This window comes from Nansenia antarctica (genome assembly GCF_963989245.1).
Source record: "Nansenia antarctica genome assembly, chromosome: 14".
NCBI lineage: Eukaryota > Metazoa > Chordata > Actinopteri > Argentiniformes > Microstomatidae > Nansenia > Nansenia antarctica.
The window spans coordinates 17,386,582-17,412,972 of NC_137684.1; the positions used below are offsets into that span (position 1 = coordinate 17,386,582).

The 26,391-nt window shown below is 48.5% G+C and overlaps 1 protein-coding gene across 1 annotated transcript; it reads right to left on the minus strand.

Annotated features, from left to right (window-relative positions):
- Window positions 1-283: 283 nt before the first annotated feature.
- Window positions 284-26,150, minus strand: LOC308169916 (carabin; the record flags this gene model as incomplete). Its single annotated transcript, XM_080544649.1, has 11 exons — window positions 284-315; window positions 12,715-12,821; window positions 18,638-18,755; window positions 19,520-19,634; window positions 20,540-20,609; window positions 21,341-21,464; window positions 22,725-22,850; window positions 23,004-23,157; window positions 24,912-25,019; window positions 25,301-25,388; window positions 26,008-26,150. 11 exons carry the CDS (start codon window positions 26,148-26,150, stop codon window positions 284-286), a joined length of 1,185 nt encoding a protein of 394 aa, XP_080400775.1.
- Between the last annotated feature and the right edge of the window lie 241 nt (window positions 26,151-26,391).

The window sequence follows — 26,391 nt, forward strand, 5'->3', positions numbered from 1 at the left end:
CAGCCACACCTCCCTAGTCCCCAGCCACACCTCCCTACCCCCCAGCCACACCTCCCTAGGCCCCAGCCACACCTCCCCCTAGACCCCAGCCACACCTCCCCCTAGACCCCAGCCACACCTCCCCCTAGACCCCAGCCACACCTCCCTAGGCCCCAGCCACACGTCCCTAGGCCCCAGCCACACGTCCCTAGGCCCCAGCCACCTCCCCCTAGGCCGTGGTTCACCCAGGCTCTACCTGGTGATTACTGGCCCAGGCCCTGCATCTGCAGCTGGTGAGGATCCCTCAGCGCTCTGCCAGGCGTGTCTCAACAGGCCCTGGGGGGGGGGGACCACACATCAGCCACCTGTGGGGAGGAACCCTAAACACTAAACACTACTCTACTCCATCACAGATCTGTTGATGTTTGTGTTAAAGACCCGATATGACGTAGCTGTTCACACATTCACTGTTTCTCCTGAGACATCTACTACCCCCCTGTACTGTCCCTCCTTAGACATCTACTACCTCCCTGTACTGTCCCTCCTGAGACATCTACTACCCCCCTGTACTGTTTCTCCTGAGACATCTACTACTCCCCTGTACTGTTTCTCCTGAGACATCTACTACCCCCCTGTACTGTCCCTCCTGAGACATCTACTATCCCTCTGTAGAGTTTCTCCTGTATAATAATAATTCATTTTTTTATTAATAATAATAATAATAATCTTCCTTCTTCTAGCACGACGACTGCCAACGACCCGTGGATTGAGCATAGATTACTTTTTCCGACTAAGACTGGTGGATAGATGATTCACTTACTTAGTCAAATGTATTTTTGTAAGCCACTTTGGAATAAGGCGTCTGCGAAATGCCAAAAATGTAAATGTAATGCATGTTGACCAGGGGAGGCTGGTGGGGGTAGAAATCAGAGGGCGGGCTCATCATTTAGCTGTGAAATAGCAGGGCGGGGGGGGGGGTTAGGGGGGTGGCAACTGGTGCAAAGTGTAAAGCATTATGACATCACTCAGCAGGGTGTTTTTTCAGATGGCTGTCATGTAGCTATGGCAACGATGTTGCTAGCAGGTGAAAAGTCTCTCTTGGATGAAAAAAGTTGGATGACTTCAGAGATGTTTTATGATTCGTAAAAAAATATGTTTTATATGAATCATAAAACATCTCTGAAGTCATCCAACTTCCCGTGGTGAAGTCATATAGCTGAGTCCATCTTTAAAAAATGTGGTTCTAAGAAAAGAGTTACAATATATTGATCTCCAAAGTGAGTCTGACTAGATTAGTGAAAAGTGCTGGCGCTCAAAATTCAGAGGTTTTTCCAATTTAAATCGGACAGTTGGAGGGAGTGCTCTGTCCGTGGAATATGAAGTATATATATATCAAGAAAAGAGGTTGGAGGAGGCAATTTGGATCCCTTCAAAGGGTGTTTTATTCACTGACGCGTTCTGGAGCAAGCCCCTTCGTCAAAGCATCCGTCAGAGAAATAAAACATCTTTGAAGGGAACAGGTCGCCGTCCTGAAGCTCTTTTCATGATATACACTCACTTGTGTACTTGAGTGGGTGTACAGGTGTTCATAGTAAAGTGTTCTGTGAGCGTACAGTGGATTCGTAAAAGTATACAAGGATACCCCTTTCACTTTTCCCAACATTTTGTTGTGTTATAGACTCAGTTTAAAATGGATTGCGTGTATTCTGAATACTTTCCGAAGTTACTGTATGTAATATATATAATAAACTCCTCAAAAAAAGTTAGGAAACGTTATTTCAGTCGATTATTCGCATTCGTGGAACGTGCAACACAGCTAAACGTGTGGGTAGCGGCCCAAGACAATGTACCAAAATCCCCTGCAATATTCTTCTGTTGGTATTCACTCTCGTTTTGAGTTGCTTGGTGGATTGGATGATTGCACTCTCCCACAGTAATAAGGAAAAAACAACACATATTGGCCAGGAGTTTATATATATAATATTAACGATCACCGTTGTACTCAAACAAGACCACACAACGGCCTGACGTTGAGAAGACAAGCCCACCATAGTCTACCAGTCTATCATACACCTATCACACTATCATATACCTATCACACAAAAAAACTTTTAGGAGGGAGGGAGAAGATTTAGAGGTGTTCTGTGACCTTTCTCCAACTCCAACAAGAACTCATCTCTACGTGGCTTGTAGAACCCTGAGGTGTCAATAAAGAGTCGAAACAACGCTTTAGTCACGAGAGAGGAGGAACGTTCTAGAACTGACATTCTAGAACGTTCTCATGTGATCAATCGTTGTTACCGGTATAACTACCACAATCTAGGAGGAGGACTTGTGGCATTGTTCATATCGAGTGACAGATGACATTGACTTCAAAAATGAAGTGATCTATCGATCGATTGATAATCACATCGTGTGATTATCTGTGTTCTAGTCATGGACAAAAATATTGGCAACTCTCCTCTCACATTCTGAATACTTGGCGTGATTGATCGATCGATTGATTATGTGAGAGTGTTCTACAGCCATGGACAAAAAATATTATATATATAATGATATACTTCTGGCAGATAATGCACCACTTCTCCCGGAAAATTGTTGCAATTACAAATGTTTTGGTAATAATTTTTGTCCAGTCCATTTTTGGAGTTCTGTGTGGAATCTTTCAGCTTTTTTGTGTTGTTCCAATGCAAACAAAAGAAATAAACATGTGAATACCAAAGCATTCGTAATTGCAACAATTTTCTTGGAGAAGTGATGCATTATCTGACAGAAGTGCAGGGATGCCAATATGTTTGTCCATGACTGTAGAACACTCACATATTCCAAAAGTGTCGAAAACATAATCTACAGCTAACTAAGCCCGAGGCAGATTCAGCGGGCTTAAATCAGTCATTGTTTCTACATTCGTCTGTCACCAACCATTCAGACGTGTCTGTAGAAAGCTACCAAAAAAATGGCATCTCAAACATGACCTGTGGCGTCTTTCAAATGGGTAGAAAGTAAAGGTAAGGTGGGGCCTTGAGAACCGATGGTTCTGGAGCCTAACGGCCCTTAGGACAGGAGCCCATCTCCTGTCTCTGTAGCGTGAGACAACTTGATGTACAAGTACACCCCCTTGACATGACGCTGGTATGTCGTAGGGTAATTTATTTATTTCAAATGGGTAACAAGTGTCTAAAGCAGGTGAGGCTGGTGGGGGTAGAAATCGGAGGACAGGCTCATTGTAATACGAGGAATGATACCAAACCCATGTGTCTAAAAGCAGGTGTGTTCCCAATCTTTTGAATACTTCATGCAATTCGTGACCGCCCCCATTTTTAAGAAAGAAACACATTGTATATTCTATATTATATCAGAAAAACATCAGTCACAGTCTCAAGGCTTGGGAGTGTCCTGGTAACATTTTGAATGAATGAATGAATGAATGGACTTTATTGTCATTGCTACAGTACAGGTACCAAACAACGAAATTTAGGAGGGGTGGCTCCCCTGGTGTTAGGAAAGGGAACAAAAAAAAAACTTTTTAAAAAAAAATCCCAAGAAGGGAAGGAGCTGGTTTACATAAATAAAGGCTATGTACACTATCCACTGTACTATACTGTACAGATAGACGACTAGGGTTGTCATATTGCACAATAGTATTGTTTCACGTTATTTAAAGTGTCACAGTTTGCAGGCTTGAAATGTACATGTTTGTGCCTCAGCACTACACCTGATTTTTTCAGTCCAGCAGCTGCCATACAATCCGTTTTGTTTAGTTTCATGCTGTCATGCTGCCAGTTTTTCTCTGTAAACCCAAAAAAAACACTCTGGCCAGGTCCTGGAATGACCAATGTAGTTATTTCTCGAATATATAAATGTTGTTGTGTAATGTAAAATCTTTGGGTGTGCTTCGGGGGCAAACCACAGGTCTGAAAGCCTAACCCTACAGCATGCTATCTCTCAACATCTCCTAACGGCTTCCCTATCAGACTCGGGAGTCATTCCCCCCCAGGGTATCTCGCCACCGTACGTGGATTAACTTTCTCTCTTCATTAAATCGCTTGTCAAACAGTCGGCCGGCTGCCAAGAAAGCAAACACCCCCCTGGAGTGGCGCTTACCTGCTCGCTCCCGGGCCTGACGTCAACCCTCTGAACTCAACAGGTGTCTGGGGAACAGAGGGAAATACGACGACTCGCGAGGGAAGAGATTAAGTGGAATTCGAGTGAAATTCAAGACGTGTGAATTCCCCTCCCCTCCGGCCAATGTCCTTTAAAACAAGAATTAACCGAGAGGAGTCGTAGCGTTACACGCACAGTGCCAAAAGCGGTGTCGGAGCCTACACAACTCATTCAAAAATGTGACTATAAGCCCCTTAAGTATGTTTTTTTCTGTTGTGTCTGAAGCAGTACAACTCTTGGCTGTTGTGTCTGAAGCAGTACAGCTCTTTCTCCTGGTAGTCTAACGGTCTCCCTGAGCGATGGACAGCAGCATCACCAGGAGGTGAAGACACAATACACCCCCAGCTGGGGGCCAGGCAGGCCAGGCAGGCCAGGCGGGTCAGACCACCACTGTGTCCATCTGGGGAGAGACTTTCCCTCATCTATCAATCAGTTGTCCTCTCCTCCCCTCCCCTCCTCTCAACCACTCTCCTCTTCTCTACTCTCTTAACCATTACTCCTCTCCTCTCCTCTCTTAACTCTTACTCCTCCCTCCCCTCTCTCCTGTCCTCCCCTTCTGTCCTCTCACCCACTCTCCCCTCCTCTACTCTCTTAACCCTTCCTCCTCACCTTCCCTCTCTTCTTTCCTTTCCTCCTCCCCTCTCCCCTCACCTTTCCTCCGCTCCTCTCACCACCTCCACTCATCTCCTCCCTCCTCCTCTCATCTCTTCTCCTCCCGTCCCCTCTCATCTCCCATCCTCTCCATCTATCAGCTCCCTGGAGAAGATCAATCACTAGAGGTCAGGTTACAACTGACTGACCCCTCACTACTGAAGACCATCACAGATCTGAGTGTGTGTGTGTGTGTGTGTGTGTGTGTGTGTGTGTGCGTATACTCCTCCCCACATAAACCAGAAACTGTGAGATTACTCAGATGAAAAAGAAGCTCAATGCCAATGTGTCAATGTGTCAGCACATGAACTGCTGTACTACCACCACAGCGGAATGTTTCAGAATAGTTTTTTAGATAAGATTAGACACTATAAGAACATAGATATTAGAGAGTTCATGTCTCTATATGGGTAAATACAGATGTCAAGAACAGGGTTCTCTTAACAAACTCCCCTGTCCCATCCTCATTACACACACAAACATACGCATGCACACACACACACACACACACACACACACACACACACACACACACACACACACACACGCACACACACACACAAACCCCCCCTCCAGGACAGGCTTGTCCCATCCTCACCGCGGGCATTCCTAACCCCGAGAGTCCAGAGACTAACCCCGTGCGTGTGTGTGTGTGTGTGTGTGTGTGTGTGTCCAGAGAGGAGGACACGGCAGGGACAATACCCCCAGAGAGGTGTGGGCCGCTCCCACCGACCCCCCCCCCCCCCTACGACCCCCAGCCTGACCCCACCACACCCTCCGATTCACGCCCAGAGTCCTAATGGGCCTTTAAGCCTTCAAGGGTCAGCCCGGGAGGGGTCAAAGGTCAAACAAGGGCCCTGAGAAGAGTCAGCGGAGGAGGAGGGGTGGGGACGGACGATGACTTCGCAACCATCTCTCTTATATAAAAGAGGTAGAAGAAGTAGAAACGTCATATAATTATAACTGTCAGAAGGGGAGAATTATGGGTAATCTGGAGGCCCGGGCCTGTAATTGAGCCTGTTTAGAGTTCTTTTTTGATTTAGTAACTTATGATGTCAAAACATTGGCAGCGGCGGTGTGCGCTAAGCCGGCATCTGAACCCCACACACACACACACAGAGGGCCAATCTCCCGCCCCCCTTCAGAGGCTCTGATAAGACTTTACAAGTGTGAGTGTGTGTGTGTGTGTGTGTGTGTGTGTGTGTGTGTGTATCTTTATTTCTGGGTGATTTGGAGAGTTCACACAGATTGCTGCCACTCATCATCAGACTCATACTCAAACCTCTGCGCTCTCTCTCTCTCTCTCTCCCTTTCTCCCTCCCACTCTCTCTCCCCCCCCTCCTTCCCTCCTTCCCTCAGAGCTTAGACATATCCTTCTGTCTCTGACTGATAGAGAGAAATGGGTCGTTGAGGGGAGCAAACCCCTCTAAGCCAAGGGGCAGACAGAATACAGGCACAGACAGACAGACAGACAGACAGAAACAGAGACAGACAGAGAGATAGACACAGACAGACAGGCAGACAGACACAGAGACAGACAGACAGACAGACGACAGACAGACAGGCAGTCAGACAGACATTCAGACAGACTAAAGCCAGTCAGACAGTCAGACAGACAGACAGACAGACACAGAGACAGACAGACAACAGACAGACAGACAGATAAACAGACAGGCAGTCAGACAGACATTCAGACAGACTAAAGCCAGTCAGACAGACAGACAGACAGAGAGACAGACAGACAGACAGACAGGCAGTCAGACAGACATTCAGACAGACTAAAGCCAGTCAGACAGACAGACAGACAGACAGAGACAGACAGACTAAAGCCACAGAGACAGACAGTCAGACAGTCAGACAGACAGAGACAGACAGACTAAAGCCACAGAGACAGACAGACAGATAAACAGACAGGCAGTCAGACAGACATTCAGACAGACAGACAGATAAACAGACAGTCAGACAGAGAGACAGACAGACAGACAGAGACAGACAGACTAAAGCCACAGAGACAGACAGACAGACAGAGACAGTCAGACAGACTAACAGACAGAGTCTAGATCACTCTCCTACCACATCGTTACAATGAATCAACATTTTGTTTTCATTCAAATGATGTGTGTCTAATCATTGTGATGAGCCTGTCTTCCGATTTCTACCTCCACCAGCCTCCACTGTTAGAAATAGGTCAAAAATCTATAGGTCAAAAAATAAATAGGTAAAAATATCTGTGTCTCTTACAGAAGACAAAAGGAGTTTGTTACCACAGAGGCAGGCAGGCAGGCAGGCAGGCAGGCAGGCAGGCACACACACACACACACACACACACACACACACACTTTGGCTCTGTAAAAAGTAATGTCACAGTAGAGACTACAATGCAAGTACATCTTATTCTCCCCTGCATCGATCACACACACACACACACACACACACAGACAGAGACAGACACACCCCACACACGCCCCCCCACACACACACACTCGCACAGTAAACATGATTAGGGGTCTATGAATAATGAAGAGGCCCCTGCTGAGGCTCAGTAGATGCTGCGCTGCGCTGAACCTGCTGCCACGCTCGCCTCGGGGTAACCGGCGGCAACCATGCGGCTGAGTAACCGCCGGCAACCATGCGGCTGAGTAACCGCCGGCAACCATGCGGCTGAGTGGAGGAGCAAGGCTATTGGAGGGGAGCTAAATAAACAGACGGATGTTGGGCTGGGAGGCTGTGTTCTCATTCTCTCTCGTTCCCTCTCTCTCTCTTCCTATTTCTGTCCTCATCTCTCTCTCTCTCTCTCCCTCTCTCTCTCTGTCTATATCTCTCTCCCTCTCTCCGTCTTCATCTCTCTCTCTCTCTCTTTCCGTCTTCATCTCTCTCTCTCTCCGTCTTCATCTCTTTCTTTCTCTTTCTGCCTTCATATTTCTCTCTCTTCATCTCTCTCTCTTTCTGTCTCTCTCTCTGCACAGTAGAGGCTTGTATAGGGCAGAATATGAAGAGCGATAAAGACGGAAAGAGAGATGATAGAGAGAAGAGAGAGAGAGACAAGATAGAGAGAGAAGAGAGAGCGAGAGAGTTTCATATCAGATGAACCAACTAATAGGACATAAAAAGTACTCCAGTCCCCTGATGGTTGGCTACGCAGGAGTAGAGGAAGGAAGATAATTAATATTATTCTTTAAATAATTGAGTTGTTCTCTAAAGCATGTCTTAATGTTTCACATCAGCTACAGGACGACTATTGAGGAGAACATATGAATAAGTTAGGAGAGCAGAACTTCAGGCCTTTCACAAGAACAAACATCTCCGCTGAACAGCTGAAGAGCCCGAGGACGTCTTCACCTCTCGGACCATTAGCCTAGCCTAGCCTCGGGAGTGGGTGTGTGTGTGTGTGTGTGTGTGTGTGTGTGTGTGTGTGTGTGTGTGTGTGAGAGAGAGAGAGGCTTTACTGTGGTCTTTGAGGACAGCATGGGGCTCTGTTGTATTGTCCCAGTTAGCTGTGAGGAATGTCACCTTTCTAACCTGTGTCCTGTCAGCCCGTAAGCTGCCTCACTGAGCGCCTGTCCCTCAGCGTGTGTGTGTGTGTGTGTGTGTGTGTGTGTGTGTGTGTGTGTGTGTGAATATGTGTGTGTGTGTGTGTGTGTGAGAGAGAGAGAGAGAGAGAGAGAGAGGCTTTAATGTGGTCTTTGAGGACTGTTCCTCAGCGTGTGTGTGTGTGTGTGTGTGTGCGTGGAATGTCACCTTTCTAACCTGTGTGAGCTGGGCCAGTCAGCCTGTTAGCTCCCTCCCTGTGCTGCTGTCCATCAGGGTCAACTCACCACCACTCTGATGAGGGAACAAGCTCAGCAGAGGGAGGTAGCCATGTTGAGTGAGGGCAGGGTGAGGGTCAGGGCAGGGGTAGCCATGTTGAGTGAGGGCAGGGTGAGGGTCAGGGCAGAGGTAGCCATGTTGAGAGTGAGAAGGGTGAGGGCAGGGGTAGCCATGTTGAGTGAGGGCAGGGGTAGCCATGTTGAGAGAGGGCAGGGGTAGCCATGTTGAGAGAGGGCAGGGCAGAGGTAGCCATGTTGAGAGTGGGCAGGGTGAGGGCAGGGGTGGCCATGTTAAGTGAGGGCAAGACAGGACAGGGCCAGTGTGTGACGTGACTGGACAGTCCAGTTCAGTTACATTTCTCCAAATAAATGCTCTGACTGACTTGATGGAGGTAGAGATCAGAGGATAGGCTCGTTGTGATGCATGGAATGGAATAAGCAATGGTATCAAACATGTGTGTGTGTGTGTGTGTGTGTGTTTGATAACATTCCTCATTCTATTCAATGCATTACAATGAGACCGTCCTCTGATTTCTACCTCCACTAGCCTCCCCTAGCCCCTATACATTATATAGAAGTTATAACGTCTTGCTCCTAGGCCTGTGAAGTGATCTATTATACGATGTCGGTGCTAGAGTAATTACACACACACATACACACAAGTTACATTACTAGAATAATTACACACACACACACACACACACACACGTTACATTACTAGAGTAATTACAGTGTTAATTACACAGGTTTAGGAGCTTCTTACTGTAAAGTGTGTCCAAGAAAAGTGTGTTGATTCAGTTTTCACTGTTTGTTTGGTGCATTGCTGCAAACAACAGGGTTATAGTACATCTTGTCCCCCCCCTGTGTGTGTGTGTGTGTGTGTGTGTACACCTCACACGGTTATTGACCAAATAAGACATCCTGGCAATCTGTTCCTCCTGTCTGAAGAGCATACGGTGTCCTGCCCTGTCTGTGAAGGTAACTACACACACGCACACACACACACACGCACGCACGCACGCACGCACACACACACACACACGCACACACACACACGCACGCACAAACACACACACGCACTCACACACACATACATTCTTACACACACACACACACACACACACACTTTCTCTCTCTCACACACACACACACACACACATTTTAACACACACACACACACACTCATACACACTCACACACACCTCCCAGCTCTTTTACTTAGCTCAGAGAAAGGAGCTGAGTCATTGCACCAGCTTCCCCCCCCCCCCCCCTCCACTCCCCCCCCCCCTCCCTCCACCCCCCCCACAGGGGACCATGCTGAGTGAGAGGGCAGAGCTTTCTCCCAACCACCTGCTCTCACAGTCAGCTACTGCGGTGCTTCGCTTGTGCTGATCTAGCAGTAGAGTACCCAACCTGCAACGCTCAGCCCAGCCCAGCCCAGCCCAGCCTGGCCCAGTTCAGTCCCAGCCCAGCCCAGCCCAAACCAGACCAGCCCAGACCAGCCCAGTTCAGTCCAGTTCAGTCCAACCCAGGCCAGCCTAGACCAGCCTAGACCAGCCTAGACCAGTCCAGTCCAGTCCAGTCCAGACCAGTCCAGTCCAGACCAGACCAGTCCAGTCCAGCCCAGCCCAGTCCAGCTCAGTCCAGCCTAGGCTAGTCCCAGCCCAGGCTAATCCCAGCCCAGACCAGCCCAGCCTAGTCCTAGCTCAGTCCAGTCCCAGCCCAGTTCAGCCCAGCCCAGCCAAGCTCAGCCCACACTAGCAGAACACTATCCTTCCTAAAGCCCTGGGGCTGTACTGGCTAGGGACCAAGTCACTCTGGTACCTTTGTTCTGCCTGATCTCATTACAGCGCTGAGAGGGAATTTATCTCTGTCCTCCTGTTGTGATATCTCTACTGGAGGAGTCCTGCAGTATGCTGCTTATCTGCTGAAACAGACAGACAGACAGACAGACAGGAGTCCTGCAGTACGCTGCTTATCTGCTGAAACAGACAGAGAGACAGACAGACAGAGACAGACAGACAGACAAAGAGAGAGACAGACAGACAGAGACAGACAGACAGACAGGTGTGTGGATGATGACTCATCCTGGCTGACTCACAGGAGGCTGACGACAGAAGCACACAGGACAACACACTTGCTGAGAGCTTTTTACCTCCCCCTTCATCCTCCCCCCCTCCCCCTCCCCCCCCCCCCCTGGACAGATCGGACCTGACGAAAGGCCCTGCGGGGGTTGTACAGTGACTCACCCCAGGGGCCTCTGGGAGACGGAGTCTGAGAGGCCGATGACTCACACGGCGGTGTGGTGGGGCGCACGCACGCCAGAGAGGATTCCTGCATGTCTGGAATCTCACTGTGTGTGTGTGTGTGTGTGTGTGTGTTGAAGAGGGTCTGATGACTGAATGACTTTGACGTGAGATTACTTTCACTCCTCTTGTTTTGCGCCGAGGGAAGAGACAGGAACACGCAGACGTGACTCAGACCGAGATAGAGAGATCAGAGAGAGGTACACACACGCAAAGACACACACGCAAGCATGCACGCGCGCACGCGCGCACACACTGTACAAACAGACACACACACACACACAAACAGACAGACACACACACACACACACAGACACACGGAGACACACACGCACGTCCTTGTTATGTTTCCCTCTCTTCTGTTCTCCTTCTACATCCAGGTGTCGTCAAGTGTCCAATCATTCCCCTCAATCATCATTCCCATCCCGTCCATCAGAGGGCTGCCCACCTACCAATCGGAGGGAGGTAGCGTAACACACACACACACACACACACAGTTGCTATTACATAAGAATTGTAATGAGAGCACAGAGAGAGCTACAGCTGATGAAGGAGCTCTTTCACTGAGAGATGATCCTTACCGAGAGAGAGAGAGAGAGAGAGAGAGAGAGAGACAAAGAGAGAGAGAGAGAGACAGAGAGAGAGAGAGGGATGGAGAGAGAGAGACAGAGAGAGAGACAGAGAGAGAGAGACAGAGAGAGAGAGAGACAGAGAGAGAGAGACAGAGAGAGAGAGAGAGAGAGAGAGAGACAGAGAGAGAGAGACAGAGAGAGAGAGAGACAGAGAGAGAGAGACAGAGAGAGAGACAGAGAGAGACAGAGAGAGAGACAGAGAGAGACAGAGAGAGAGAGAGAGACAGAGAGAGAGAGAGAGAGAGACAGACAGACAGAGAGAGAGAGAGAGACAGAGAGAGAGAGAGAGAGACAGAGAGAGAGACAGAGAGACAGAGAGAGAGAGAGAGAGAGAGAGAGAGAGAGAGACCTGGTGTGTGAGACTGGTAGCACACCGTGTCTGTCTGAGATCCTGAGTACCAAGCAGCAGAGATAGGAAGAGACAGACGTGCACACGCACGCACAGACACACACAGACACACACAGAGACACACAGAGACACACAGAGACACACAGAGACACACAGAGACACACAGAGACACACAGAGACACACAGAGACACACACACACACACACACACACACACAGTGAGTGAGCTGCGTTTCAACCTTAAGAGAATCATCCGTTTGTCCTCTTGGTCTTTAAGGAGCATCCCCCCGGTCTGTCTACATTACCCAGGGGTCTTTGTGTGACCTCCCTGGGGGTCCGCGGACAATACTGCTGACATTTACCCAGGATAGAGAAGCCTCACACACACACACACACACACACACACACACACACACACACACACACACACACACACACACACACATCGATACAGAAGCCCCTAACAGACTCACCCAGCCACATCCAGGACTGTCATAGGCCAGCAGAGATAACACGCACACACACACGCATTACGTACTGCAGGACTCCTGTCTGTCTGTCTGGCTATCTGTCTGCACACAAACACACACACACACACACACCACACCACACACCACACACCACACACACACCTCTCACAGCTTGCCCACTTAACCTTAGTTCCAGGTACATTCCAGGTGTTGCAGCATGGGGAGCTGCTATTGGTGGTCAGGAGGAAGTCACACCATGTTGGTAGGAGTCAGGAGTCAGGGACAGGAAGTGCCATTGCACGTAACAGTGTGTGTGTGTGTGTGTGTGTGTGTGTGTGTGTATAGGGTTAGGTCCTACCAGTGTCAGGGTGTGTCTCCTCCAGCACCAGGCTGTTCATGCAGCGTATCTCCCAGGGCTCCACCTGGGTGCTCCACAGGGCCGGGACCAGAACACTGTACTGAGACCTGGGGGAGGATATTATACTATTATATAGTGTACACACACACACACACACACACACACACACACACACACACTTTCATCAGAACTGATAGAGACTCGTATTAGTACACACACGTACACACACATACACACACACAGCATTCTCAGGACTGATGAAAGTGTGTAAGGGGGGAGAGAGAGAGAGATTGAGAGAGAGAGCCTGGTCCCCCTCTCTCTCACACACACACACACACACACACACACACACAACAGCACACATACACACACACGCATGCACACACACACACACACAAGGGACACAGGGGACAGAACATCACGAGTAAACAAACACAGGGCTTGACATTAAGCTTTTTCTGGTACTTATCCTTCAGACAAGTGAACTTATCTTTTACTTGTCCGAGAGCTCAAGTTACTTAAATATATCCAAACATAAATATAACAACGTGTGTGTGTGTGTCTGTCTACTAACACACTACAAGCCAGTAATACATTACATTCCAATTCTAACAATTACTGTGGATCTACGTGCGCCAGAGAACGTTCGATTTCAAAGTTTAAAGTAAAGGTGTCATGCCAGCATTGATTCAAAGGCACGATTTGCCAGATTCTCTAGGCATGACAACATACCCCGCGCTCCCCTACTCAGCGGACATAGATTGTTTGATAAGGCAGCTACATTGACAAGGCAGCATACATTGACAAGGCAGCATACATTGACAAGGCAGCATACATTGACAAGGCAGCATACATTGACAAGGCAGCAAACATTGACAAGGCAGCTCCATTGACATGGCAGCAGACATTGAATGAATGAATGAATGAATGAATGGTCTTTATTGTCATTGATATAGTACAGGTACCATACAACGAAATTTGGGAGGGGGGGCTCCCCTGGTGCTAGGAAAAAAAAACTAAAAACAAGAAGGGAAAAGAGCTGGTTTACATAAATAAAGGCCATGTACACTATCCACTATACTTTACTATACAAATAAAACACTGTGCTGTACTCTATGCTATGCTATACATATCCTAACATTTCCTATCCTTGGCAAGGCAGCTACATTGACAAGGCAGCTACATTGATAAGGCAGCTACATTGACATGGCAGCTACTTTGACAAAGCAGCATACATTGACATGGCAGCATACATTGACAAGGCAGCATACATTGGCAAGCCAGCAGACATTGGCAAGGCAGCTACATTGACAAGGCAGCTACATTGACAAGGCAGCTACATTGACAAGGCAGCTACTTTGACATGCCAGCATACGTTGACAAGGCAGCATACATTGACAAGGCAGCAGACATTGACAAGGCAGCAGACATTGACATGGCAGCAGACATTGGCAAGGCAGCAGACATTGGCAAGGCAGCTATATTGACAAGGCAGCTACATTGACAAGGCAGCTACATTGACAAGGCAGCATACATTGGCAAGGCAGCTACATTGACAAGGCAGCTACATTGACAAGGCAGCATACATTGACAAGGCAGCTACATTGAAAGGCAGCTACATTGACAAGGTAGCTACACGGACAAGGCAGCAGACATTGGCAAGGCAGCTAGATTGACAAGGCAGCTACATTGACATGGCAGCATACATTGGCAGAACACCGGCAATAGTGCTGGTGTTTCGTCCGATAACATTTAGTGTTTCCCCGCTTTTCCTGGGACCTGGCCAGTTTTAGGTGCTTGAAAGAACATCGTGCTTGCTGGCTTGAGTAACATGTTGGTTTCTTTCACTACAGAGTTAACATTTCCACAAGCCAACTTTGCGGTCAAGAAAGTTGGCACTTTTGCAGGCAGAGGAGTTAATAACGGTCACACGCACGCAATAGCATTATAGTTTCTGATACAAGCTACACCACGCCTCATAGGCAGCGAGAATGAGGTGCGGCATAGCTTGTTAAACATTTATTACTTTTCCGATCTGACAACTGAAGGAGGAATAAATTTTTTGCGGATATTAATGCATATTGATTTATTATGTCCGTCGGACAAGCGCAGGAGGAAGTCCACTTGTCCGAACATAAAATGTACTTGTCCCGGACAAGCGGACAAGCCTTAATGTCGAGCCCTGAAACACACGTTTTCATCTCAACCTCATTCTTCCAGCTTCCATCACATCAGTCTGGAGCTCTACACAGACAGCATGCCAGGTTGCCAGGTTGGCTACACAGACAGCATGCCAGGTTGCCAGGTTGGCTACACAGACAGCATGCCAGGTTGCCAGGTTGGCTACACAGACAGCATGCCAGGTTGCCAGGTTGGCTACACAGACAGCATGCCAGGTTGCCAGGTTGGCTACACAGACAGCATGCCAGGTTGCCAGGTTGGCTACACAGACAGCATGCCAGGGTGATAAAAGCCATTCATCACGTTAGAAACCCAGAGCCTCAGTGGGCATCAGCCAGGCCTTTGATATCAGGGTTATGAAAGCAGCCTCAGAGCAGCGACACAGCCTGGATCCCAGCTTCTCCCTGTGTGTGTGTGTGTGTGTGTGTGTGTGTGTGTGTGTGTGTGTGTGTGTGTGCGTGCATGTTTGTTTCTGTTTCTGCGTGTGCGTGTGTGTGTGTGTGTTTCAGTGTGTGTGAGTGTGTGTTTCTGTGTGTGTGTTTGTTTCAGCTTGTGTGTGTGCGTTTCTGTTTTTATTTCTGTGTAGGTTTCATTGTATGTGTGTGTGTGTGTGTGTGTACCAAACCCCACCACACACACTGGGGTCTTACATAAGCCCAGTGAAAGGGGCCAGAGTGGAGTGGGCTGGTTGTCAGTGAAAGGTACCAAACAAATGAGAGCTGTCAACTCCTCAGGCTGTGAGCCACGTCAATGGGTCTGAATGGAGAGAGGGGGGGGTGTGGGGTGGTGGGGGTGAGGTGTGTGTGTGAGGGGGGGGGGGGGGGGTATTGTGTGTGAGGGGGGGGGGGGGGTGGTGTGTGTGTGTGTGTGTGGGGGGGGGTGGAGGGTATTGTGGGTGAGGGGGGGCGGGGTGTGCAGAGGGGGGGCGGGGGGTGCTTGACTGACGAGTCACAGACAGCCCGCTTTGGGGCAGAAACCAAGAGGATGGATAGTTAGATGGATGAAACATGCAGTCCATCATCCTCCTCCAGAACCTTGTATGTGGTGAGGCGGGAGGGGGGGGGGGGGGGGAGACCCATGGCCGGGCAGATTACAGTTGAGGATTAATTTGTTAGCGATGGACCTAGCTGATGGTTTCTCTACGGGGTCGAGGGTCTGGTTTCAAATGTTTAGCCTTATTTTTTTTCGGTCAAAAAATAATTGAAACAAATTAAGCCTGAACTTTTCCCCAGTCCATTTCATCCATTTAGCCAATCAGTAACAAGGCTTCGTGTTGAGTTGCTTGCTAGGTTCCATTATTCGGTTGCTAGGTTACATTATTTGGTTGCTCGGTTGTTTCAGTCAGTCAAGTCACGCCCGAATTCCAATTATCAAATCATACTGTAATGTCATAGTCATACTGTGTGTGTTTATCAGTTTTCTGAAAAGAATCACTATTTCTAAATAACTTTTATTTGTAGGCTATAGCCCTTTTCCTGCAAACGTTGATAGTTTGGTGTGGCCTGGGATTAAGGGGTTAAACAGGGTCTGTGGTGTGTAATGGTCTTCTATGACACCTCCGGCGTGAAGGAAACAGAGACAGTGACTCATTGCTTTTCTCCTCTTCTTTGAAAAGCTCGCTGACCCCGTCCCTTTCCGTTTCTCTCTCTCTCTCCCTCCATCTCTCTCACTCCCTCACTCTCTCCCTCCCTCTTTCTCCCTCCCTCATTCCCCCACTCTCTGCCCACCCACTCTCCCTCCCTCTCTCTCTTTTTCTCTCTCCCTCCCTCCCTCATTTCCCCACTCTCTGCCCACCCACTCTCCCTCTCTCTCTCTCTTTACCTTCCTCTCTCTCTCTCTCTCTCTCTCTCTCTCTCTCTCTCTCTCTCTCTCTCTCTCTCTCTCTCCCACTCTCTCCCACTCTCGCTATCTTTTCCTCTCTCTCTCTCTCTCTCTCTCCCACTCTCTCCCACTCTCGCTATCTTTTCCTCTCTCCCTCTTCCTCATTCACTGCCTCTCTCTCTCTTCCTCTCTCACCCTCCCTCATTCCCCCACTCTCTGCCCACCCACCCTCTCTCTCTCCCTCTTCCTCCCTCGCTCTCTCTAGTTTCAGTAAGCAGCTGAGGACAGGGGAACCACTTAGCACCATGATGCCAGACTAACAACAAGGCCCTCTCACTCTCCCTCGCTCTCTCTCTACCTCCCTCTCTCTCCCTCCCTCTCTGTAGTTTCAGTAGGCACCATGATGCCAGGCTAAAAATAAGGCCCTCCCTCTCCCTCCCTCTCTCTCTCTCTCTGTAGTTTCAGTGTGCATCGTGATGCCAGGCTAACTCCATGTGGCTCTGTGTCCGCAGGGTGGCACAGTAACCGTCACAAGGCTCAACATTCAAATGTGCACGTTGGCCATTTTAGTTTGGCTATGTCACTCAATAGGGCGAAATCAAATATAATATCTAATCTCTCTAAATAAACAGATTCAGACAATAATCTATCAATCTACCTATCTACCTATCTCTCTATAGCCTTGAGTTGTCATGGCCTTGACAAGTAATGGTCTAAACAGAAAGACAGATCAGTTTAACGCTAGATGACTAATTAAGTCAATTCCAAGTTTTTTTGGAACGCATCCCAGCGAGCCTGTAGTGTATTAGACACCATTCTCCATCCCGTTCCATGCATTACACGGACCCCAGCCTCCCGTTTCTACTTCCCCAGCCTCCCCCTGCAGTAGGCATATCACATTATCTCAGGATTCTCACAGACCTAAAACATGCTGAGGTCAGCGGTGGCATGTTGCTACTGTTTAACCAGCTCCCTCCGACCACAGAACAACCTGTTGGTATTTGATATCAAAGAGCTCTTTGTGACTCAAGTGACTTTAACAAGCTGTAGCTGTTAAGAGTCCGAATTAAGCTGTGTCGCTCCTGTGTTAACAAGAGCCTGGTCGAACATTTTCTCTCCCTCTCCAAAGTAAACGTTACTGTAGTGGGGCGACACAGGACTTCAAACACGGCCAGCCGCAGACCAGAGAACAATCAGAGGATTAGGGGTTTAGATATTAAAGCAAATACGATAACCGTTTTCTTGTTTTTTTTTCGTTTAGTTTTTTTTTCTTCAGAGAAAGTGAACTGGGAACTGACTTGTCGTACTGTATACATAAACCCGGTGCCCCCCTGGCGCGTCTCTATGGCGACGGTTTCCACGTCAACAAAACACATCCAACTGACTTGGCTGGCTGACTTAGCATTCAGGAGAGGGGCAGACGGCAGCAGTGAATTCTGGGAGGGGAACTGCTATGGGAGTTATGGGAGCTACACTCTGGCTTGTCCTTTAAACATGGTGTTCATGCATCCAATCTCAAACTGACCCCTTAAACCCCCCCCCCCCCACACACACACACACCTGGCTAGGGGCTAGGGTGTAAGTGCTAGGATGTAGGGTTTAGGGTCTATGGTGTAGGGATAGGGTTAGGTGGTTTCCAATTTTTTAAACCGTTAAACATTAGTACAATACAAAAAGTTCTCATTACTTTCAATAGCGTCTTCAACCACACAGACAGTGGAGGTGGACGAACACTCTTAAGGCAGTTATTATATATATACGCACATCGCTCAGCAGATTTCTTTTTATGACTGTATTGACGGTATTGGTATTGACACCGTTGCAAATACCCAGTCAACTCAAGGGTGATAGAGAGAGGGGGGGGTGATACAGGGGGAGAGGGGGGGTGATGGGGGGAGAGAGGGGAGTGACAGACACTCACACATCCACCGGCACCCTGAACAGCATGGGCCACACCGCGCCCTCGTGCGTCTGGGTCAACAGCCGGGCCTCCAGCAGCTGGACGATGGTGAGGCCGGTCCTGAACACCGCAGACAGACCTGAACACACACAGGGGAGACAGAGGACTGAACACCGCAGACAGACCTGAACACACAGGAGAGACAGAGTCCCGGGCCTGTTGGGTGTAGGGGCTAGGGTGTTGGGTGTAGGGTGTAGGGGTTACAGGGGTAGGGGGTAGGGGCTGGGGGGTAGGGGCTAGGGTGTTGGGTGTAGGAGCTAGGGGGTAGGGGCTAGGGTGTTGGCTGTAGGGGCTAGGATGTTGGGTGTAGGGACTAGGTTGTCGGGTGTAGGGACTAGGGGGTAGGGTCTAGGATGTAGGGACTAGGGGGTAGGGTCTAGGATGTAGGGACTAGGGGGTAGGGTCTAGGATGTAGGGACTAGGGGGTAGGGTGTAGGGACTAGGGGGTAGGGTCTAGGATGTAGGGACTAGGGTGTAGGGTCTAGGATGTAGGGACTAGGGTGTAGGGACTAGGGGGTAGGGACTAGGGGGTAGGGACTAGGGGGTAGGGACTAGGGGGTAGGGACTAGGGGGTAGGGACTAGGGGGTAGGGACTAGGGGGTAGGGACTAGGGTGTAGGGACTAGGGGGTAGGGTCTAGGGTGTAGGGACTAGGGGGTAGGGTCTAGGGTGTAGGGACTAGGGGGTAGGGTCTAGGGTGTAGGGACTAGGGGGTAGGGTCTAGGATGTAGGGACTAGGGGGTAGGGACTAGGATGTAGGGACTAGGGGGTAGGGTCTAGGGTGTAGGGACTAGGGGGTAGGGTCTAGGGTGTAGGGACTAGGGGGTAGGGGGTAGGGTTTTACCATGCAGCATGACGAGGTCCCACACCGCCAGCACAGAGTCCCAGCAGGGCAGGCAGGTGAAGAGAGACAGGAACCAGGGCGTCACAAAAAAAAGGGATGAAACACCAACATCCTCCTGGAAGGAGAGAGGGAGGGAGAGGGAAGGAGGGGGGGGGAAGAGAGAGAGAGAGAGAGAGAGAGAGAGAGAGAGAGAGAGAGAGAGAGAGAGAGAGAGAGAGACAGAGACAGACAGGGTGAGAGAGATAGTGAGAAAAAAAGAGAAAGACAGACAGACAGACAGCTGTGTCAGTGTGGCTCTGGTATTAAATGGTTATACAGGAAGAAGAAACAGCTTTTTCAGCAGAACACAACAAGCCCGGCTGACAGCAGCACCGGGGGTGATAGGTGTGGTTGGGTATTAGAGACGTCGACTCAGGTGTATGCCGTGCTGTAAGCCCCTGTGATGTGAGAGAGGGGGGGCACACACACACACACACACACACACACAGACACAGAGATACAGACACACACACACACGCAGACGCAGACACAGATACACACACACACACACACACACACACACACACACACACAGACACACAGACACACAGACACAGACACACACAGAGATACAGACACACACACACACGCAGACGCAGACACAGATACAGACACAGACACACACACAGATATAGAGACACACACATACACATACACATACAGACACAGACACAGACACACACACACTCTCTCTGAATGGCCAGCTCTACTCTGAGACATGCTGAGTCAACACCGAGACAGAAAATCCCCTAAGAGACAGTCAAGCAGCAAATGACAGATGATGTTGTCTGAGTGTGTGTGTGTGTGTGTGCGTGGAGATGAAGATGTGGGAAAGGTGCAAGATTCTGATATTTAGTATGCCAGCATTCTGCGCTGACCAACCTGACCCTCCTCTCCCCTCCCTCCCTCCCTCATCCCTCCCTCCCTCATCTCTCCCTTATCCCTCCCTCCCTCCCTCCCTCATCCCTCCATCCCACCTACCAGGTGCTGGAAGAGCTGGGGCTTCCTGTGTTTGAGAAACTGTTGGAACACCATGGCCTGGTGCTGGATCCTGACGGAGGAGAGGGGTGGAGGGAGGGAGGGAGGGAGGGAGAGGTGAAACTATAGTAAATACAGTAACCTACATAAGGCAACACAAACTGTCATCGCTCTCAATGAATTATAAACATCTGCATGTAGTGAAGTAAAAGCAGTATGTATTTTTCTTAATTGTTGTTGAAGAGGTCATTCCCATCATCATCATCATAATTATCGTTGACAGCATCTTCTTCACCAATAAGCAGATACTTTCACCTGAGGCGTTTCATAAAACGCAAACCAACAACAACATACTTACAAAATAAAACTGACATTCTAACTTGTTGAGAGAGGTCAAAGGTGAGTGTTACTTGTTGAGAGAGAGGTCAAAGGTGAGTGTTACTTGTTGAGAGAGAGAGAGAGAGGTCAAAGGTGAGTGTTACGTGTTGAGAGAGAAAGAGGGAAAGAGAGAGAGGTCAAAGGTCAGTGTTACTTGTTGAGAGAGAGGGAAAGAGAGAGAGGTCAAAGTTGACTGTTACGTGTTGAGAGAGAGAGGTCAAAGGTGAGTGTTACTTGTTGAGAGAGAGGGAAAGAGAGAGAGGTCAAAGGTCAGTGTTACTTGTTGAGAGAGGTCAAAGTTGACTGTTACGTGTTGAGAGAGAGAGGTCAAAGGTGAGTGTTACTTGTTGAGAGAGAGAGGGAAAGAGAGAGAGGTCAAAGTTGACTGTTACGTGTTGAGAGAGAGAGGTCAAAGGTGAGTGTTACTTGTTGCAGGAGAGGTCGAACAGCTCTGCCAGGCACTGGGGCTTCTCCAGCAGAGCCACCAGGGCCCAGAAGGCCTCCTCCTCACTCAGGTTCATCAGCAGGACCGCCGCGATGTGGGACATGCCTGGTGAGAGGAGACGGGTGGGGTGAGACAGGCTGGGGTGAGACAGGCTGGGGTGAGACAGGCTGGGGTGAGACAGGCTGGGGTGAGACAGGCTGGGGTGAGACAGGGTGATGTGGGACATGCCTGGTCAGAGGAGACAGGCTGGGATGAGGACAGGACCCGTGTGGTACTGTCACACACACACAAGCACGTGCACAAACGTTTGCACTCGCACAAACTCACGCGCACACACACACACACACACACACACACACACACACACACACACACTCGCACACACACACACACACACACACACACACTCGCGCGCACACACACACACACACACACACACACACACACACACACACACACACACACACACACACACACACACACACACACACACACACACACACACACAGACACAGACACAATGAAGACAATGAAGATGTTATCCCTGCCCCCACACCCTTTAGGAGCGGTAGCCATAGATACAGAGATCTATCTACGGGGGCAGCAGGGTGTTGGAGGTGTTTAGTGATAAGTTTGGCAGGAGGAGGATCTTGAATGCTGGCTGAACTGACTCAGCACTTCCTTAGACTCTGCTGCCCTCTTGTGGCCATAATGGGCTCTGCAGTCAGAATGCATGGCACAAAGGACTACCTCCCTTTGAGTGTCATGAAAGAACAGTAGCATAAAGATGTAGCTCATTGTAGCTCACAGTCTGAACGCAGTCAGTTATGTTGTTATGCACTTTTTTGAGCCAATTTTCTATGCTATACAAATCAATTTGTTTGATTGATTACTGCATTTACATTTAAGGCTTTTAGCAGACGCCATCATCCAAAGCGACTGAAATACATTTGACGTAGTAAGTGAACCATCTAACTATCAGTCATAGCAGGAAGAAGTAAACTATGCGAGGGCCAGGGGCCATTGGCAGTCATAATGCTAGAAGAAGGAAGAATGTATCTTTATTTTTTCTCTGTATATATTAACAGTAGAGAAACTGTACAGGCGGGTAGAGGGGATGTAGGTGTCTCAGGGGGGACAGTTAAGGTGTAGCTTGAAGAGATGGAGGTCTTCAGTCTACAGCGGGAGACAGGGAGTGACTGCAGTCCTGACAGCAGTGGGAAGCTCGTTCCACCAGCGTGGGAGCCAGGACAGTGAAAGGTCGTGACCCGGTAGTGTGACTGCTGCCTCCACATAGAGGCGGTGGTGCCAGGCGGCCAGCAGAGGCGGAGGAGAGGAGGGAACGGGCAGGTGTGCCTACTGTACCTTGGCTATAGCCGATCTTGGGGTTGTATTTGGCGTAGGCGATGAGGACCCTGAAGAGCTTGGCCTGGCCCTCGATGGCCTCGGGACGGTCCCCCATCAGGGTGCGGTGGGTGGGGAAGGACCTCTCTGGTGGGGGACACAGTGGGGTCCGGGCGGAGGCATCAATACCAGGCACCATTTTCAAACATAAACTTCAACAGGTCATAGTTGACTGTTGTTCCTGCTGATATTTCAATTTAAAGATATAAAAAAAAAGACACAACCAACACTCTAACTCACGCACGTCCAGAGCGATCTGGAGGAGGGGGGGCTGTTGGGTGGTCGCCCCCCCCAGGTGTCTCTCTGTGTCGCTCAGAGTGGCGATGGCAGAGATGATACCATATTCACTGATCCCAAGGTCGACCAAGGGCCCGCGGACCTCATCCAGACATCTCTGTCATCCAACAGAACACCATACAATAGCTTTTTAAATGTTTCCTTTGGGCCGGTTTCACACAAAAAAAAGCCAAAGCCTTAAGAGTAATCCTTGAGAGAGAGAGAGGAGGGACAACATGCAAGATATGTAGATGGTCGCAAATCGAACCAGGATCCTTGCGGTGATGTGGTATGCACATTAGTGTGCTACACCACTAATAGGGCTTTCACACCGCCAAGGAACCGTGCCGGTTTGGGAACACGAACCTAGTCTGGACCCGGACGGCGCGTTCAGACCGAAAAGACATTGGTTCAGACCCTGAAAAGTTGGTTCACAGCTGGAACCAGAAAATAGTGGTTCTCAACGCGAACCAAAAACTAGAACCGTGACGTCGTCAATGGGTGTGTCATATTCTAGGCTGGGAAAACTAGCAAGAAGGAAGGAGACAATGTAATCTAAATCCAATCATTAGTGATTTTTAAAAATCAGTTTCCTCATTCTCTCTATCTTCCTCACATGCTCAGCAAACACATACACGCACGCACACGAGCGATCGCGAACTTCTTAAGCCATTTCTATTCCAGTAACAGAGCAGCTGGCTAGTAAGAGAATGTGTTTAGGAAGAACTGACTTTTTTTTTCTTTTTCATAAAAATATAAAATATCTTCATAAGAAGATTCTATCCTAATTTCCAGTGAAGTAACTGCTATCCTGTTGTGACATTCTTGTTCATCCTGCCCCTTCATCACCCCACATTGATGACGCTGATGGTTCCAGTTACACTGGTATGAACGCGGGCTGGTTCGCAAGACAGCACCAAGATTCGGAGGTTCCAGAATGGGAACAGGAACGGTTCCTTGACGGTGTGAAAGCCCTATGAGTTCCCCAACACACAGCTTTATCATATTATCATGGTTTGGGCTAGCAGGATCGCACCCTCCTCCTCTGTACAGTCCAATGGACAGATAGAGTCAGAGACCTGTCATATATCTAAATATATATATATATGTAATAAAATCCTTCTTTCGCCTTTAGCCTTTCGTTAATGCCCCTTCTGCTTGGAATGATCTTCAGCTCACGCTGCATTAATGCACCTATCCTATGGGAGATTTACAAAATTAATTGGTGATCTGCCTGTGACAGTTTGAAATAGTTTTTAGTCTTTTTCCCCATTATTCTGTATTTTATCTATGTCTTTATATTTGTATTATGTCTTATGTTTACCGTGTAAACTGATTCTCTGATTTATCAATGTTTATTATCAACTTGTTGATTAATCTGTGTTTCGATGACATTGGAAATGAGGGTCGTTGAAATGAGGGGGAATTGTCCTTTCGAGAATAAATAAAGATTTGAATTGAATGGGTCATTTTTATTTCGATACATGACAAAGTCTCTGACTCTACTTGTCCATAGGACTGTGTTGAGAAGATGCTAACCCGGCTAGGTTTGGGTTAAGTTAAACCACACAACACTAAACATGTAACAAACGTTTAAATAAACATAAAACAACATACATACGTATCATTGATACAGAACACAGGCATGTGTGACCCCCCCCATCTCCCCTCCTGCATCCTATGGGTGATGTGACTTCCCCCCCCCCTTCCCCGGTTATTTACATAATAGTTCAAGAAAAAGAAAAAAATGGTAAATCCGGAAGAAATTATTGTATTCCAACTATTTGAAGCCTTGTACCCGGGCTACTGTTGCTGTGCATGGAATCTGGTGAATGAGATGAGAGTGTTGGGTGATGATGGGACAGGACTGACCTGGTAGTTAAACACGCTGGACCCCCTCAGGCTGTCTATGTTGAGGAGACACCCCCACACCCGGCCCCTCAGTGATGGAGGGATGCCCATCCTCATGAACCGCTCAATCTGAAAAGATGTGGGGAAACGTTTATTAAACAGTGCTGCACAGGGTCACAGCTGGATCAATCCTGCTGCACAGGGTCACAACTGGATCAATCCTGCTTGAATTGACTAGTTTGAATTTAAATCCTTGACTATAATTACACACACAGACACACACACACCCTTTTGACAGGTGCATGCACTGTAAGCCTTGTCAAAATTATATGTGGTGTGTGTGTGTGTGTGTGTGTGTGTGTGTGTGTGTGTGTGTGTGTGTGTGTGTGTGTGTATATACAAAGTCCAACCTGGCTTCTGCAAATAAAGCTGGCTCCATTCCAGTAGCTGAGAAGCTCACACAACTCCTTTGCCCGGACAGGGTTGAGGTGGGGGTAACTAATTGAGACAATTACAAATATATTATATATTAATATTGATTACTTAATACTCAATAATCAGGCACAATCACATTACTGCAGCACGAATCGCAATCACTATCAAAACATTCAGAGCCTGTATTACCCGTTTCCTTATGCCTTCTAGACAGACTATTGATGGACTGGTAAACGGATTAGGCACTATGTCGTTTCTCATATAATGTTCAAATAGTCCTCCATGCACGGAACATGTCGTGAGCTTAGAATGATCAGGTTCTATCTCCGTTTAGAATGATAAGGTTCTATCTCCGTTTAGAATGATAAGGTTCTATCTCCGTTTAGAATGATAAGGTTCTATCTCCGTTTAGGGCAGTTCAGAGATATTGAGCGTCAAAGTTTTTACATTCCATTATGTTTTGTGAGATGGAACCTTTGTATTTTATGAATTACTAACTCAAAAATGTCAACATTTTAAAAATAACACCACACAGGCATTAATAAACACCTAATGGATCAGTTATGTAAAAAAAAAAAACTCAATTTTGACAAAAATGGAGATAGAACCTTATAATTCTAACGTCACGATGTGGCACAAGCGAAGCCGTTGTGATGTAAACTTAAACGCAGGTGTCCCGTACCTGTAATCATGACTCCGGTGATTCAACTTTTGCTCTTTTCTTTTCATCAACGCAAACCCGAACTCGTCAAAAGCCAAACTCTCAGTCCGTCTCTTGGTCGAGCTTTTCCTGCTGCCGGGAGTGCCACTGCTCCTTCTCCTCATTCTCAATGATCTGTTGAATACTTTGTAAAATGCTGTTTTTGTCTTAACGGAGACTGACAGACTGTCCGTAAACGAGTCCTTTCTTTCAGTTCAGTTGGCGACTTCGTTGCTCGGCATTGTGAACGTTCAAAAACCGCGCCCCTGCCCGCGTCTGCGTCAACTGGCGGTCCGCTCGATGTGCCCGCCTGCTGGGCCTGATGGGTAAGCAGTGGCGTAGCGGACGGGCCCCAGCCAATAGGGG